The 18,954-nt window shown below is 35.6% G+C and overlaps 2 protein-coding genes across 2 annotated transcripts; both read left to right on the top strand.

Moving 5' to 3' along the window:
* The first annotated feature begins 15,280 nt into the window (after positions 1-15,280).
* On the top strand, positions 15,281-16,393 carry LOC149678726 (multidrug resistance-associated protein 1-like). Its single transcript, XM_089835926.1, has 6 exons — positions 15,281-15,325; positions 15,435-15,611; positions 15,735-15,848; positions 15,915-16,052; positions 16,107-16,244; positions 16,337-16,393. The coding sequence occupies exons 1-6, from the start codon at positions 15,281-15,283 to the stop codon at positions 16,391-16,393; spliced, it is 669 nt and encodes a 222-aa protein (XP_089692052.1).
* Positions 16,394-16,671: 278 nt separating this feature from the next.
* Positions 16,672-18,860, top strand: LOC149678727 (multidrug resistance protein mrp-7-like). The gene is made up of 4 exons (XM_089835927.1): positions 16,672-16,751; positions 16,843-17,145; positions 17,905-18,079; positions 18,140-18,860. The coding sequence occupies exons 1-4, from the start codon at positions 16,672-16,674 to the stop codon at positions 18,422-18,424; spliced, it is 843 nt and encodes a 280-aa protein (XP_089692053.1). The 3' UTR covers positions 18,425-18,860.
* The last annotated feature ends 94 nt before the right edge of the window (positions 18,861-18,954 follow it).

Consider the following 18,954-nt stretch of genomic DNA (forward strand, 5'->3'; position numbering starts at 1 on the left):
AAGAAATGGGTATGAATTAAAACAATCCACCACAGATGAATACAAATAATTAAAGGATAGGTTTAGTTAACATAACATTATGCCTTAAAAGAAGGGCCTTTTTCTAAATATAAAATGAAAACTAAAAAACAAATGATCTCTTATTGCAAATTAATTACAAATTAATTAGCATTTAATTTGTCGAGGGCAACTGAGCCGCCATTCCTTTAGTGTCGTCTGCTAAATTGAAGTTTTATACCTCTTCTTTACCCTTACCTCTCTTAATCTGTGCGAATTCAACCAATCCCCAAGGGGTAAGTGGTTCGATTTAGTAGACGCCACTAAAACAATGGCGGATGGCGCTGTAGTCCTCGTTTTTAAGACTAGTTAAATGCTAATTATTATAAGAGATCTTTTACTTTTTTATATTTAAAAGGCCGTATGATGTTATTTTACCTACACCTTTCCGTAAAAGGGTTAAAATGGTTTAAATGAATAAGGTTCTGACTAGAACCAACTAAAGTTACTGCATATCCTTTTTGAAAATTTTGATATATTACATTCTTAAAACATTTTTCACTCATTGAACGCCTATCTCAATCTTTGCATTTTCTATGTTGAATAGTAGCTTTGGATTCGATCATTTAATAAAATTCCAAGCTTGCAATTTTCATTAAATTTATTTAGTTTTTCATTTTTCCATAACTATACTTAATTCAATGAAATTAATATCACCAAATATTTTGGAACTTACGCAAAGAGTTCCAAGAACTGGCAAGTTGCTCGTTGAGAAGAATGAAACAAAATGATTATTCTATTACCGTATATCTTCCATAAATTCTGTGAGTCAGTTGACCATGGATTTGGATTTTGAATAATTTATTGGAAGCTATGTGGCGGAGTTATCAAACCATTCAAGCAGGTGCTCCCAATATTGTGTTATGCAAAGACATACGGAGAGTTTTATTGTGATCGATTGCTTACGAACACAGATGCATTCATTCTGGCAGCCTTTGCCACATGTATGAAACGTGACAATTCTTTGAAATGTCTGAATTAATCAACCATTATTTTCTTTGTGTTTAAACCCGAACAGCTAAGCAGAAAATATTACTTGATTTAGTACTTTGTTATATACTAAGTAGGTTTTTCAAAAAAGGAAAACTGTACATTTATAGACCATTACATTAATGCCATAAGAGAAGCAACAACCACAAGGACGAGACCGTCATCGTAGGCTTTTTCCTTTGCCCCAAGAAGCACAGTGTATTGGACATGGGCTCCGTCTGATGTTGGCTCTTGATGCGAGGGAACTAGCCTCCGGTGACGGTCCTGCCTATGTGCGTTGGGGTTTTTTGCAAGTATTTAATGGAATGGTCTATAGATTTAAAACTAACAGGCAAATTTTACAGGTTTTCACAAAGTAACTAAATATTTAAGTTTTCCCAAAGTAACTTAATATTTAAGGTATTCCCAAAATAACTTAATATTTAAGGTTTTCCCAAAGTAACTTTATATTTAAGGTTTTTCCAAAGTAAGTTAATTTTTAAGGTTTTTCCAAAGTAAGTTAATTTTTAAGGTTTTCACAAAGTAACTTAATTTTTAAGCTTTTCCAAAAATAACAAAATTTGGAAGGTTTTACAAATTTAACTTAATTGCAGGTTGCAAAAAAACAAATCCAGATTGCTTTCTCCTCAAAATTGCTAACCATCGCTGTTAAAGTACGAAATATTTAGATCTTCACGTGGTTTTACAAAACAATGTCACTGTGTTTTTTGTACATTGTTTCAAGAATTATTATTTCAAAATCAAGCAAAACTTAATTCTCGAGTTGATATAGTAATTGCATTTTTTTCCTAAATCGTGGTAGGCTTACGCTTTTTTTAATTCCCTGTACTCACGTACCTGAAAATACTGATTAATAGCATCTACCTAAGGCCGAAGCAGCTTAAAGCTCCAAAAAAAAAACTTTAGACCGTATACCAAAATATTTTAAGTAATGATAATTATCGACTACTCAAGTTGAAAAAATATTTATTCATTTCAAAAAATAATTTTTACCGTTTCGTTGAAAAATGCACTGTCAGTCTCTTTTTACCTCTCCGAGTGACGATGACGTCTCGGAGAGGTATTACACTGGACGTATCGAGGTGTGTCTGTCTGTTACCGCGTTCGCAGTTGACAAATCGTAGCAAAACTGTTCGCAGTTCACAGTAAGCAATATTGGCTTCTACTTCATAATCATCGTTAGGGTTAAAACGTACGCAGCGATAGGTTACGATTACGAGAAACGTCTAGTCTCCCAATGGCATGGTTTCCACCAAAGTTGCGCTATTTCTTACCCATATTGGGAATCGACCAACTTATACACTCTAATTTTCCAAACATTGTTAAAGAGACATAAGCTAGAATTCAAACGTCAACAATAGCTATGTTTAAAATTACCCACGGAATAATGTTTCTTAAAACGACTTAACTAGCTGAATTAATGACGTTTCAAATAATTAATATGAATTTTTTAAACTATTTAACAAAAAATCTAAAATGGAGAGGTTCATTTTGGTTTCCCAACTTGTTCATCGTTTTTTTCGACATACAGAAAATCTGTGTTTCCATACTCTAAAACTAAGAATTACTAAGATCATAGAGTTGAAAATAACATAAATTAAAATTGGAAATAGAGTGGATCGTAATGTAAGAAGAACTGCGTTGTTAACCGGCTTTTCCCAACGATGCCTATGATGTAGAATATACTTGTCTTTCAAAAATAAGTAATCAAAAGTGGCTGTTTCAAATATATCGTCCAATCTAAAAATAATGTTATAATACTATTATTATTTACAATAAATATTCGCAGTAGCATTTAGAAAGTTAGAATTCAATGACCAACAGTGGTCAAACGTTTCATGCATGAAGAACAGCTCATTACTTCCTCTTTAACGAGTCAGCCAAAGGAGCTTTGCCTAAATCCAATGAATCCTTTCTTTTGAACCAAGATTCTTTGCAAGACAGTACATAGTACTACTATCAATACTGGTAAATCCAAAAAGCGTGGTAGGGCAGTGGGTTTTATGGGCAATTTTGAGATGAAAATCAGATTTTGTTTTACAAAATATGATTGGAGTGTTTTACAGACGACCCCTTTATGAAATTAGTAACGTCTTTCAGTTTCTTACATAATTTTAAAGGGTCATCCGTAAAATACGAATGATAACATGAAAACGATGGCCTCTAGGGAAAAAATTCATAGAACATTTTTGATTCTAAATTGCCCATGTATCTCACTGTAGTTTGGTCCGACCACCGTTTTCGGAGCATCGTACATTCCTTAAGCATGGTTTTCATTTGACCGAAAAAACTACTTTGCAGCTGAACGTAAAACGTCTGATTTGATTTTTACGTTGTCGCCCAGCGTTGTAGCGTTTTCACTTAACGGATAGTTCCCACAAATAATGGAACCAAAGCTTACCAGATAAACTGAACATTGTAACAATTGCGTCCCATTCCTCTTCCAAACACGCGTGGTCGAAAATGACATCACGACTCAAGCTTATTGCTGATTGGCTCGCCCTGAGCGTTAACGTTGAACGCGGCCAAGAAAATAGAAATCTAATATCACAACACTCAACGTAATTTTGGCCCAGCAAAACTATGTTTTTTTTTCGGTTGTCGTTTAACAAAAAGTCGTAATTTACGCCAAGTGAAAACCATGATTATTCATTATTACAGTGGTGTACTCTCCTTAACAGAGGTTAGTTACAATACCTTAATTTTATAATTTCCGCTTCGTAAGTTGAAACATTTTCATGTACAAAATATCCTGATGGAACGTTAATTAATGGTTGTCGTGAGAAATACAAGTTGAGAGATTCTTTTCCAATTTGGGACAAAGTTTCGAAGAGGTAACTCATCATTATACTATTTAGGAAAGTTACAACTTTTCGCTTTGATATGTCGTAGTACAGTTGTGGATCGAAGAATTTGTAAAAGTTCTCGACGTAAACTTTTTCATTTATCCACATATCGCTTAAAGCCTTATTTAGTAAATTGCTCTCAGACTGAAAGTGAATAAAACAAATTCAAATTTGCTTTAAATATTTGAAATACGATTTTTAGGTGTGATTTACAATATTATATGTGCACGTTTTCACCAGGATCAGAAGGTCGGGGGAGCTTTGCGCTTTGTAAAAACTTGGTGGGTTCTACTTCCGGAAACAAGCCCGTGCGTAGAGTTATGGATAAAGAATGCACGCGATGAAAAACAGATTTCCTCACGTGCATTCTACAGAGTTTTTAAATAAACATTAGGCCCATCAGTTATCATCTATGGCTTTAACAGACTCAACCACGTCCTAAAATACTGACAAATTTGGCATCAAATTGGTTCGTATATTTTATAATCTCGGACTTTTTCCCAAATAGGCTAACTTATCTTCTCAAAATTCAAATACATTCTAAGCCTCTGTTTAGACAGAGAGAGTTTATAATAGGGAGTGGAAGCTCTTGCCCTTGACAGTGCTAAATACAATGTAGCTCAAACAAGTAGGCTGCGACGCTAAAACTGGCCAGGTAAATTTCCGGTCACATGACTCTCCTTTAATTTTAAAGTTTGCCCTCAATCACTGTTGGTTGTACAATTACCCAATAAGTGTTCGCGATTTCGAGTGCGACAGGCGCCATTTGGAGTTATTTTAAGTCAGACGTTTCCCTTTCCCTAAAGAGGTAGTGTCCATCTCCCCTAGACCATCCCGCAACATTCTAGACCCACCCTAGAGGGAGGGGCCACAAAAAATAGTACCGGAAATAGACCTGGCCAGTTTTGTTGATCACGTGATTTTTGAGCTACATAATATGCCTCAGTTTCCACTCCCTATTATAAATTCTCTCTGGTAGAGAAATATTGCGGAACATAATCTATCTATCTTATCATCTAGACGCGTATTTGAATTATTACTTATAAATTACTTCCTATATTTGCTTTTCTGTAAGTATTTTAAATAATTAAAAATATACCAGCCGTTTGATGTAGCTGTCTTCGAGAGAATTTTCAATCATCAAAAGCTTCGCACCACTTCGACGAATGTAATCGGGAATATCGGATAAGTCGTCAACTTTTTCATATTGAAAGGAGGAAGTTTCCGCATTATAGTTAGCAAAGACATTAAACAAGATCACCGTTTGCGATATTAACCAGAAAGAAATCAAAATCCTAATAGTCGTCCCTTTTGTGAAGTTCTCAGGAATAGCTTCAAAAAGTATACAAAAATTTCGGTTTCGAAAATGATAAGGGTCAAGACAATACCACTGCACTAACGTTTCGTGATTAAAGGCGCGTTGATTAGGAAGAATTCAGGTAAAAGGCGCAAAAATAAGGTTATCCATGAGTTACAACTGCAGTTTGTGTTGTAACGTCGCTTGGTTCTTCTTCTGCGCCTCCTCTTTCTTCTTTCAAGTATTAAAATCATTTCTTTTGTAAACAAGATTAAAGCCGATGATAAAATCAAACCGAGTAGTACCTAAATAAATAAACATAATTTTGAAATCAGTAATTTTATGCTAAATTTCTACAGTGAAGTTCAATCGATCCTTTTAAAACGAAATTGTAAACCACTTGACATTAAAATAGGCTTTAGCTATGGTCAAGTTTACACTAGAAATGGTTCAAAACTGGTTTACCCAACTAAGTTCCCCTTCTTGATTCCAGGACTATGTTCATAGTTTAAGACAGTTCTGTTAGAGCTGTCTATTAAGGATGTCACTACTCTCACCCCTGTGATAATATCCTTAATATCATGTTGAAAATATCGTTAATACTATATTCTCATCCCATTTTTAAATATCCTTAATACTATATTCTCATCCCATTTTTAAATATCCTTAATACTATATTCTCATCCCACTTTGAAATATCGTTAATACTATATTCTCATCCCATTTTGAAATATCCTTAATACTATATTCTCATCCCAATTTGAAATATCCTTAATACAATATTCTCATCCCATCTTGAAATATCCTTAATGCTATATTCTCATCCCATTTTGAAATATCCTTAATACTATATTCTCATTTCATTTTGAAATATCCTTAATGCTATATTCTCATCCCATTTTGAAATATCCTTAATGCTATATTCTCATCCCAGGTTAAAATATCCTTAATGCTATATTCTCATCCCAGGTTAAAATATTCTTAATGCTATATTCTCATCCCAGGTTAAAATATCCTTAATACTAGTCTCCTCCCAGGTCCTTAATACTAGTCTCATCCCGGGTTCTTAATACTAGTCTCATCCCGGGTTCTTAATACTAGTCTCATCCCAGGTCCTTAATACTAGTCTCATCCCAGGTCCTTAATACTAGTCTCATCCCAGGTCCTTAATACTAGTCTCATCCCAGGTCCTTAATACTAGTCTCATCCCAGGTCCTTAATACTAGTCTCATCCCAGGTCCTTAATACTAGTCTCATTCCAGGTCCTTAATACTAGTCTCATCCCAGGTCCTTAATACTAGTCTCATCCCAGGTCCTTACTACTAGTCTCATCCCAGGTCCTTACTACTAGTCTCATCCCAGGTCCTTAATACTAGTCTCATCCCAGGTCCTTAATACTAGTCTCATCCCAGGTCCTTAATACTAGTCTCATCCCAGGTCCTTAATACTAGTCTCATTCCAGGTCCTTAATACTAGTCTCATCCCAGGTCCTTAATACTAGTCTCATCCCAGGTCCTTACTACTAGTCTCATCCCAGGTCCTTAATACTAGTCTCATACCAGGTTAAAATATCCTCAATACTAGTCTCATACCAGGTTAAAATATCCTTAATATTTGTCTCATACCAGGTTAAAATATCCTTAATATTTGTCTCATCCCAGGTTAAAATATCCTTAATATTTGTCTCATCCCAGGTTAAAATATCCTTAATATTTATCTCATCCCAGGTTAAAATACCCTTAATACTAGTCTCATCCCTGGCGAAATACCCTTAGAACTAGTCTTATCCCAGGTGAAATTATCCATAATACAATGTCCAGTGTCCTGTGCAAAAGCCTGGGAAAAATCAGAACTCGTCCACGAGCGTGAAACTAAAACTAGCCTTTGCCAATCTTAGCGGGAGAGTGAACTCCACCCCTCGACTATGAGAGCATCTAGTGGCATTTGTTTAAACTAAAGATCACCCGAGACTTGTGGTGTTAGCCCTCTTTGTGTCGAAAAGAAGCGCTGCTACCAGATTAGCTTGATCAGGGCTTGATAAACCTTACCGGCCCTTAAGTATAAGCAGAGATAATGCTTCATGTACAAAAATTTTGCTCTTACTGCAGTATCGATTGGGAAAATTCGCATCTCGCGTGATCCTTGAGTTAATTCGGGAGCTGCGGAGACGATGTAACTCGATTTATACCAAACGGTCGTACAGAATTTGTAAGACTTGGGCAACAGTTTCGTGTTTGGATCCTCAGGTAGAAAAATCATATCGGATTTCTATAAGAGTTATTTTTGTGGAAAATTGGAAATTTAGCCACGTCTAACAGTTCAAAATATACCAGCCTAAGCGTAATTGATCTACATTCAATCTTAAGAGATTTAAATCCCAGCTTCGCTATTTCATCATTGCACTCTTGAACAACAATTATAGAACATCGCAAGAATTCCCAGCTAGGTTCTTGATCAAACTTTAGACTTTCTCTTGGGAACGTTAACAAAAACTGCTTCCTTAATTTCGGATTTAACCGTGAATTTTTAAAGCTCTTGAAAACGGGGGCTATATGATTGGTTAGCTAGATATCGGGTATGACGTGGTCGTTGGGAAATCAACTTGATAACTCCAGTGAAACGAAAAACTCCGCCTATAAACCGACTTTAATTCATGATAGGTGTTAGGGGATACTACCTATTTAAATTACAAATGTTTAATAAGCTGGTGTTTAGCCTAATCTCTTAAAAGCTTAGAATAATAATATAAAATATCTAACTTGGTCTTCAACGATATCATCAAATTCAGAGCTGAAATTAAAACATAGAATGAATATTTAAAGCATTATGTGCAATGTTGATATTCGAAGAGAGCCAAAGATATCGATTTAACTACTACAAAACCGAGATTTTAATTATCGTTACGTAATATAAATTAAAATAGACCAATTAGAAACGATTAGGCGTAAATTACACTCTTTGTAGCGTGCAACAGAGTTCGTGAATTGAAGAATGTGTGCGAATAGTTATTAAAATCGTTAAATTGTCACCTGATGTTTAACCATTTTCTAAGATAATTCTTCATATCGTCATAAATCAATGCTACCCTTGGATATTTAAGTGTGGGCTGAATTGTAATGTAATGAAAAAAGTCTTATAGGACACAATATACAATCAATCAATTTAGAGATATTGGGAAGGGTTGAAAGCATGGTCGCCTATTTACTAATGAAATCAAAAATCTGGTATGTATTAATATCCTTAAAAATCATGCACAATTTTGTTATTTATTCCATATAACATCTATGGTATATTTTATTCTTAATTTTCGTAAAATAAAACATATTCGAAACATAGTTCGAAAATGAGCTTCATGAATTATATATGTAGATTCGTACTTTAAAGGAAAGGTGAAAATGAAATTTTTTATTCATTTTTCTACTAATCATAAGATCAAGCTGGATTGTGAAACATCCAGGTTAAACATCGGAATTATTTTAAAAATTAAATAAAGTCAGATTTCACTCATTATTATTATAACTTAAGTAATAAACTTTTACGATCACGTTTTTAAACTTTTTTACTATTTTCCCCGTACAATTTGAAATGCAAGTGTGCTCTTCAATGACTTTTACATGATATTTTTTGCTAGATGATTTTCATGTGCACGGCCAGCCAGATTTTTTTTTAATTTTTTGTTTTTTGGCTTAATAAATATACTCGAAGCCCCAAAAAATCGAAGTTTGATAGAGAACTCATGATTCAATGTATATTATCAAGAAAATATTTTATTTTTTTTTTATTTTTGCATTGTCATCATAGTTGAACACGCACACCAAATTTGGGATAAATCACATCGGTAGAAGTGGCTCAAAAATACTTGTCAAGTTTTGACTCCGACTGAGAGACAGACAGACGTAGAAGTCAAGCTAAATAGAAGCGTGTAATAATTAACAAAACCGTCTTTCAGTTAATTACCGATATGAATTAATTTAGATTTTTACCGGCTTTATTTAATTTGACTTCTCTGACTGACTTTCTTTCTTTATGTCAGGGTCAAAATTTGAAAGCCATTTTTGATCCACTTCTACCGAAGAAATATCTCTCAAATTTAGTGTGCATGTTCAAATGTGATGACAATACATAAATTAACAATAAACACAGTAGAATACAAGCAATGTTTCATGATTTACATTTATTCATGAGTTATCTTTCTAGCCATAGCTTCACTGCATCGCATATATTTATCAAGGCAAAAATATCAGGGGAAGCAAAAACACGAAAAATATCTTGTAAAAATTAAATAAAAAAAATATTTTGAGAAAACGCTCAAGTTATTAAATGATTCCTGAATATTTCAACAACAAGATAGATCTTACAATTAATAGAATCACTTCAAAATACTAGATTTTTGATTTTCAATTTCACTTTAATTTGTTTCTTTTTCAAAAGTGGTATAGCTAAAAAAGTATATAAATATAAAATGGCTAGCAGTTATGAAATTGTACCCAAACCACAAAATCGAAACCTTTCTGCCCAATAGTAATAATTACCGGCACTTGAAATTTGTTTGTAACTATAATTTATTCTAGTTCAAACCTTAATATCCATAAGCTAAGGTTACTAGTATTAATCGTTCCAGTGAATAATAAATGATTTCCACTCACTTTAAATACGGCAATTTTCATAAACATTTCAAAGGAATCTTTGGTAATCCAAAATATGCCAAGCAATATTTTGTACCGAATTCCTCTTTTCTACTGCACGTACTGAAACATTGGTGTTGATTTGAACGCGCGCACTTCATTATTAATGAAACAACGACAGAAACGTTCGTGACGATAGTAATTGTTCAGCTGTTCATTATAATTTTTCCCAAGACTTACGGAAAGTAAGTCGAAACACGAGTCAACAAAAGCCAGAACTTTCGACAAGTAAGTTGTAAGAGTTAAATAAAATAAAAACCAGCTCAGACGGTTAAGAATCTTAATCACTATACGTAAACTGCGCTGTTTAAAGCACTGGTGTAAAAATGAATCAATTTTGCTATAGATAATATTTAATTACTTTGTACAATTTTACCATTCATAAGCAGACGATGTAACAGTTTTATTTGGATGGTTTCCTCGAGAAAATTAACTTAAAGATTAACTGAAAAAGTTATTATATACTTAAGTTGAATCACTCATTTGGATTATTAACTTAGATTAAAAGAAAATGGATTTTAATTAGTTCTTGTCTCAAAGTAACATTTCGTAACGTTTGCAGTTGTAACGTCTAAGCTGGATTTAAACTATTCCGTGAAAACTTTATACGCACGAGTTGTTTTGGTACACGAAAACAACTTCAAAGCCTTTCATAGTGTTAAATTTGCAGTTCTTTTTTAAATCGACCTTACGTGGCGTGTTGATAAGCAATATCTGCAATGTTCTTACCAAAGGCAAATACAACGAACTCCTTTTGTCTCATGCCTATATTTCGAAATATTCAGCGTTAATAATAATACATAGCTCTACCTAAAATATCTTGTGTTTAAATTTCAATGGAAGAGAGCGAGATCAACTGAGTACCTTTTCAATAGAACCAGAAGATCATAGATTACCATGAGCAGAAGTAAGATGAGACTAGAAGTACTGAGCTAACCAAATTCTTCACTTGGCGAAAGTGAATATTCTTGAAAACACACCAACGGTTGGCTCTCTGGTAGCGGTTTCTGAATTTTCCCTACAAAACGTGAGACGCTCGTGGAGTCGTGGCGGTATTCGGCCGAACTAGATTCAAGCACCAGCGTCCGTGTTTCTCGGTTTTAGGTTCAGGGGAAAGGGGAAAGGGGTAGGAAATATTTTTGGAACTCAACCAATTTTTTTCGCTCCAGTGTAGGCGCGATGGAAGCGGCATAAAATCTTCAAATTTGTTCACTAGTGCCAGGATCTACTACCAATGCTATAGCTCTTTACTTCTAGTCTCATCTTACTTATGCTATGAGCTTTTGATATAGCGTTACTCTTAAAACGCATGGGTTAAATGAGTTGCACTATTTGAATTTTAACTAAAATTTGGTTAAAAATAACCCAGTAGCAGTTGAATAACCATTCCTTGGTAGTTTGGGATGGGGTTGTTTCAAACCCAAAAAATTTGGTAATTGCAGTAACCCAAATTGGGTCATTTGCAATTTTAGGCAAACCTAGCATACAAATACACGATATTGTACACTAGATGGATGTTTAGAAAACTTAGCAATACCAGTTATTTAAGTAATATATAAACAACCATTTCAAAGAATAATATAAAAAAGATTCTTGGAATATCAAAATGAAACGGAGCTTTATATCTACAAAAGTACTGTAGGAATCGAAATTACGAAAAATATTTTAATATATTCATTAAGGTGAACTGCTAATGCTGTGCACTATATAGTGTATCAACGGACAGACACACCACTAGGCGACTTTGCTACTCTTTCTCTATTCATTTTGAGTTGATAAAGAAGATTAACTTAAATATTAAAATAAGTACAATTAATAATGCACATTTTCTTCGATTGTTATTTACTTTATTGCGGGTCGCATCGTTTTAAAAAATAACTATTGAATATTATTGAGATACTAAACTAATATTGACGTTTTAAATGAAGCATACACCTGTTGTTTCGTCTTACTCAAATCGGTACTTAAGGCTTCGAATCTTAGTAATGGATCTGAACAGCGCAATTGCGTGAACCTATGGTGGAAACCCCACCATTGGGAGGTTAGACGTTTCTCGTAACCCTAGCCGATCGCCGCGTACATCTTAACTTTAACGATGATGATGGAGTACAAGCCAGTATGTACAAACTGGTGTCCATGTGGGATGGACAAAAAGACCAGAAGATGGTGGTTATTAGAATCCAGTTCGTAGAGACTGGTGTCCATGTGGGATGGAAAAAGACGAGAAGGTGGTGGTACTAGGCAGACAATGGAGTAATAGCCAGTATAAGTGGAATGCAATTTTCCAAATATCCGGGACCTGTAAATGCGGTCCGGAAATTGAGAGCACATTTGCTCCGATTTCCTGACTGCGAACGCTATGCCCTGGGGTGTAACAACAGACGAATTTAGAACCTTTCCGTGACATACGTCAGGTAAAACTAATCAACCATCTTACAATATGGTGGGAAAAAACGCTTAGGTATGTAATAAACAGCAATTTGGGTTCTATTTTGAGAGGTTTTAAACAACACAAATTAGGGTTTTGTACAACCCAAAATTATGTAAGAATTTAACCCAATTTGTGGCTACCTTTTATCCCAAAGTTGCGTCAAAATTACAATTAACCCTTACTAGGGTTGTTTTTTTACCCAAATATTATGTTACAATTTAACCAGTAATGGGGTTACTGTTTAGCCCAAATCTGAGTTATCGTTTACGATGACTCAACATTGGGTTAAATAAACAACCAATTCTAGGGTCAAGGAACAACAACCCAAAAAATGGGTCGGTTAAATACTGACCCAGCAAAGAGTTAAAAAATAACCCTTTTTGGGTCAAAAAACACCCAACAGTTTTAAGAGTGTAGTGCTTGTGCAATTATGGTATACTTGTTATTATGATAGGCCTGTAAGATTGTTGATATACTTGTTATAATTATATAAGATTGTCAATTTCCTATGTAAAATTGGGTAAGATATAAATCGGTAACATACGCGGTATTTGGTAAATTTCCGGGTAATTATTACGACCCGCATCTCTACGAATGCACAAGGTTGAGAAAATAACAATATAGGTTAAATTTAGTAGTAGTTTTAAGGGTTCCTCGAGGTTGGGAGTGTGTGGCAACACTAGTTCTGTAATAGACCTGTAACATAGCTTTGTAGTTCATCCCATACTGATTTAACTGTTGTATTTTGCTTATACCAGGAGTTCATAATAACCCCCTTCGGGGGGAAGTACGAAACTAGTTAAAAAGCCCGTAACAACAAGAAGTTTCGCCATAAAGCTGAGCGGATTTATATACCGCTTAGCTCCCAAAGAAATAGTTACCCCAATTTTTAGTGCCCACGCGCATTAACTTCCACACTTCCGGTTTAGCATTATTTTCATCTCGTGATTTTGGGAATGAAAATGGCTCGCGTCTGTGTCTGTCGGCACGGTGGAAATTAAGCCTTGGCTAAGAAGTTTTTCGATGGTTTCTTGTTTTCTACAAAACATTTGAACGATTGTCATTAATGTTTTGTTGTGATATGTGTGAGTGAGAATTCCGTGGTTAAATTAAAACGGTTTGGACAAATTTATTCCCAGTATCTTTAATATAAGAACTCCATCGTGTTTCTACGTCCACCACGACGGAGAATCCCAGCCAACGGAAGTTTTGGAACGAAAACCAAGGAGCATATATACCACAATCTACTGTAAAGTTGGATGTCCATCAACAGGCTAGTCCTTTCTATGCCCAACGACAAAATCTTATTGTTCGCGATTTTTACCATTAGCTCTATGGCCAGTTTCTTACTCCCACCCCCAGAAGGGGGGTTATTATGAATCCTGCTTATATCAAGGGTTATTGCTCTAACAAAACAATGGTAATAACACTTGAGCACCCGGGCAGTAATAGCTATGCATAAGTGGGCGACTATTTTTGCCCGGGCTCGAAATAACTTTAGGCTACCCGAGAAATATCAGACCCATAATTCAGAGCTATTTCTGCCCGGATTTTTAACCCGGGCGAAATAGTCACTCCACTGTGGGCCATATATTTCTGCCCGGGATTCAAAAATTTTCGTACATATATATATATATATCAGGGTCCGATTTAAAAAAACCCGCTGGTTTTATTGGGTTTTACCCACCATAAAAAACCCACTTAATAAAACCCAACACCAAGATCTACAATTTTGATGAATTTGAATGCTAGAATAATTTCATGTTAAGGAGATTTGATGTTTCCACTTCAAAAGTACCATTTAATATTATTTATAATTTTTTATGAGGCATTGTAAGACTTTTTTATCTAGCAGTTACGTTTGAATGAAAATTTCTACCATGTACACAGCTGCTAAAGATAAAAAACCCAAGTACCCAATAAAACCCGGTGGGCTGGGCTTTTTTAAAAAAACCCAGTTAATTATTTTCTTAAACCCAAATATTTCACCGGAAATATTAACGCTTGCTAAAATGAGAGAGAAGCCTGGAATTTTGTTTTTGATGTAAAACACTCGCGTTAAACAAGGTCTGCGGTATAGAGGATGGAACTTCCTCTACGTCAGTCACTGTTTATTCCTAAAAAAAAGCAAAAATAAAACATCAATTGCTTCGAAAACGGAGAAATTAAAACATCTTTTTTTTTTTGAAAATAATTAATCTTGATGGTATAAATTTTGAAATTAGAGCATTAGCAGCTACTTTTGGGAAGGAAAACAAGCTGGTCAGTCCCGAAATAGGCTTTATCCACAGTAGGCACGTGAAAATTAAGAACGTCAGATGCTTTAACAAATATAGCACCCCACCCAAAATGATAGTTATAAATAACCTCGCTGAAAGGTTCAAGACCAGAAACTCAGTTGTTTAATCCTGGACTGATTATCTTCCCGACAAAAGAGGATTGCTATCTTGGCTTTTGGTATTCTAAACAGCCTCGATATTGTTTATATCCTCCGATATGTGATACGTTGGAAAAACGTTTCTTCACTAAATTTTAAAATAAGGCTCCAGTTCATATCAGATTAGTCTATCTTTATAAGAATAAATTTTTAAAAATTAATTTTACTCTTTTGGTTGCTATCAACGGTGGCATATCATCATAAGATTACTATTCAATCATCCCTACCAAGGACAATCTTTCGTCGAGAAAATGTACAGCACATAAAAAAAGCGCCCGAAGAATTTTCACTACTAAAGTCTGGTATTTTGTTATTCGGTTTTAATGTAGACGAATTTGTTCTGATATACAGTTGTAATTTGCCAGCTAGCTTCGATCAAGGTCTTTTAATGTAGTTTGGCGGTTTGACGCAATCGACGATTCGGTTTATTGGAAAACGTTGTTTTAGTTAGACGCTCGATAACATCACAGCGACTAAGCCCTAGTTTGTTAAACAAATTCATAAAATTTATTTTAGCATTATATTATTAATTTTGAAATGGATTCATTTATTCTGGATGACTTTTGCAAATCCCCATTTTGGGTATGTTATGTGTTGTTTACCAGGACTCTCATTCTACCATTTGATAGCCTAAAAATAAGATTTAAAATTTCACTTTTGCGTTTAATAATGGAGTATTTATTCAAAACAGGACGCTAATTTGACTTGGTACACGGATGATCCAGATTTCACTCCTTGTTTTCAAAAGACCATCCTAATCTGGGTGCCATGCGCGACACTCTGGTTCTTCCTTCCATTGGAAGTCGCGCTGATCGCCAAGTCGCCACGGCGAAGCTTTCTTTGTTCTCATCTTTCCATTACGAAAAGTGTAAGTCCTTTTATGCCTAACGGGCGCGGAGCATCATTGCTCATGTATACCGCACTGTACGTCTGCTGTATGCACGTGTTGTTGCCACTGTAATCATGTATTGATCTTGCTTTGTGCTTTCAGCTCTTGGTTTTGTTACTGGCCGCAATTAGCGTCCTTAAATTTGGCCAACAAATATATCACGGCAATTTTCAAGTCGTAGACAATTTGGCGGTCATCCTTCAATTTGGAACCCATGTAAGGCAATTTAATAAAATCCGTATCTAACATTTTGATGAAGTAAAATAAAGTCACGTGTTGTAGATATTGGCTTTATTCCTCATAATTTACGGCAGAGGGGGTGGTACGGGGTTGTCCGGAATCCTGACCATGTTTTGGTTCCTCTTAACACTAGCAAAAACTATCACACTGAGATCCACCATCATGAAATACTATTTACAAGTAAGCGAAGGTTTCTTTTACATTTTATAATAATAAAATCGAAAAATATTTCAGAACGACAAAGATGACTATTTTGGGTTGGTAATTGAGTCAGTAATTTACCCTTTGGTAGTGGCTACACTAGTATTACACACACTGAGTGACTACTCTCCCCACTACGAGAAACATAAACTCGGAATAGAAGTCAAAATGGTAATACTCCTTACACTTTGTTGCTTATGTATTTCATGTTCGACACTGGTTACTAGGAGTTCTAGACTTTTCGCTTGTCGTTCTCGATTTAGTGTCGTACTTACGGACAAGAATACCTACAGCTAATACGAATCATTACGTCCCCATAAATTCCATGCTAATTTCTACGCGGCTTTTGTGGGCCGGGCTTGAGTTTACTATCAATCACGCCTCATTATTCTTAAGTACTTCTAACTGTACGTTCATTGCGTTCTCAAGGTTGAACATGCAGCGAGGTTGATAGCTCGTGAGGTTAAATTCGGCATAGATAATGAAAATCTTGCTCTTCCCACAGAAGCTGCCAAGTCACGATGAGAAAATGCATACACAATAGATCCTAACAGCTGTATGCATTACCACTTTTCCATTAAAATGCCTTATTAATTTTATGCTTACTTTCAACATAAAGAAATCAAGGGAAGATGATGCATCATTTTGTTCACGCCTGGTTCATTCATGGCTTACCAGGTAAATCTGCTCCGGTTCTTGTGGTCCTATGTATTTCCCTTGCATGAATATTGTATTACAGTGCAGCTCATTTTATTTTAACGAATTGCAGCGCCCTGTGGAAAGGGTGGAAAAAAAACCTGGAGCCATCGGATGTGTACGACTTGAATGACGCAGAGCGAGCGCTTACTGTCTCGCGCATTTTCGAAAAACACTGGAAGCCCCAAGCTGAGAACAAAAGTGACGGCGATGAAATAGAAATGAAAAGATTTTCAAAAGAACGAACCAGAACTAAATATCAAAGCAAATCTATCGCTTTGCCCTTGTTGAGGACAATTCGATCATGTTTGATATCTGGAGTGCTTTTACAAGTTCTCTCCGACGTAGTGTCTATCGGTCCTGCCCTTATGACAGGGTATACAGTTTAATTATTCTAAGTGTGGTTATGTAACCAGACCTACCTTTGCGACGGTGTTCTGTGTGTATGTTTTTGACCCGGGGTGCACGGAAAACAAGAGTGCATAGAAACCGATTAAGGCAAGATCTACTACCAGCTTGGAGCTCGTAATGTGAAAGAATTTTCGAAAGAAAGTACAATATTGCTATGTCATGATTTCACAGCAGTTTTCCGGACTTAAAAGAAAGAACCGCTTTCGGCTCTAGGAGGTATTGGGAAAGAAACCACATAAGCATTAAAAAAGAAAGAATTCACTCTCAAATTTTAATTTAATTTGATGGACAGCTGTACCGAAGTCAATTTGTTTAAATTTTGCTGACCCTTCAGTATATATATACAGTTGTAATAGATTAGTGCGTGAAAGACTTGATAACGTTTGCGACTATGAGGTGTGCGTGTGTATGTTTGTGCTTTGTGTCTGAAGCTTGGATAGACGAAAAGACTTTTTAGCTAGGTGTGGTAAGAACTGATCTAACGAAACCGTTGCGACATCTCGAATATTACCTTAGCAAGATTGAAAACATGAGTACATTTACACATACGAAACTAACACGCCAACTCCACCCCCAACTACACCTAATTAATACGGAAATTTGCTTTACGTGACCTGTTAAACTGATTCTAATAGGGGCTGAGATTTCAAATAGTGGGCCATGCCACAAGCCATTCAGAAATCTTTGTTTCCGAGTTAACCAGTTTTCTCGCTTATGTTTTCAGTTCCATTATTGATTACTCGACGAGCGAAGATCCTTTGTGGAAGGGGATTTTCTACGCATGCCTTTACGGTTTGGCCGGACTTTTACAATCTTTATTGCAAGAAGGCAGTGCCATTTTCCACACCAAACTGGGACTGAGACTCAAATCCGCCACCATGCACGTTCTGTATAAAAAAGTAAGTTCTTGTTATCTTGATAGTGCGACGCTAATTCATTAATGAAATTCGTCGAAGCAGACATTTCACTTGACGAGCAGCGATCGACGTGACCTGACAATGGGCGAAATACTGAACACGATGTACGTCGACACGAACAGATTCCAAATTCTTTCGCCGCAACTGGGCCTCCTGTGGTCGGTTCCTGTGCAATTAGTTCTGTGCTTCGCTTTCATGTATCAAGAACTGGGCTATTCGGCCTTTGCTGGCATCGTACCTATTGCCGTTCTCCTACCACTAAACTATCTCAGCACCAAGAGATACAAAGAACTGCAGGTAAATGTTATCCAACTTAAGCACCACTAGTCCGTGATGGGAACCGTACGCAAATAAAGTACTAATAATTTCTAGTAGAACTCGTCGATGAAATGTTGACGATTGCTTGTAGAAAGTCTTTTCAAAATGTTCCCATTCAAAACAAGTCACGTATATTAATTTTCGTATGTTAGCTAGGAGAGGTTGTGTGGAGAGAGTGCGCTAGTTTCGTATGTGCTAAAGTAGTACAATATTCATGTTTTCTTATTCGTTAATGTAATATTCTAGATGGCCCAATTAACAGTGAGTTCTTACCACGCCTAGATTATGACAGAAAAATTATTAATAGACCTTACGAAATTTCCTCCCTTCACTATCAAACTGATATAGCCTGAAAAATAGTACAATGGGTCAATGTTTAAGTGTACTTTTTTGAAAAAAATCAAAAACACGATCCATTAGCAGGTCACATTATTGATTAAATGATCACATAAAAAGGTAGTTTTGAAAACAAAGTAAATAACTGTATTGTTAAGAAATGCTCAAAACTCAAGACAAACACTACTATTTCTCAAAACAGC

This window comes from Phalangium opilio, unplaced genomic scaffold (genome assembly GCF_054372755.1).
Source record: "Phalangium opilio isolate 3A_F unplaced genomic scaffold, DU_Popi_V2 ptg000042l_1, whole genome shotgun sequence".
Classification (NCBI taxonomy): domain Eukaryota; kingdom Metazoa; phylum Arthropoda; class Arachnida; order Opiliones; family Phalangiidae; genus Phalangium; species Phalangium opilio.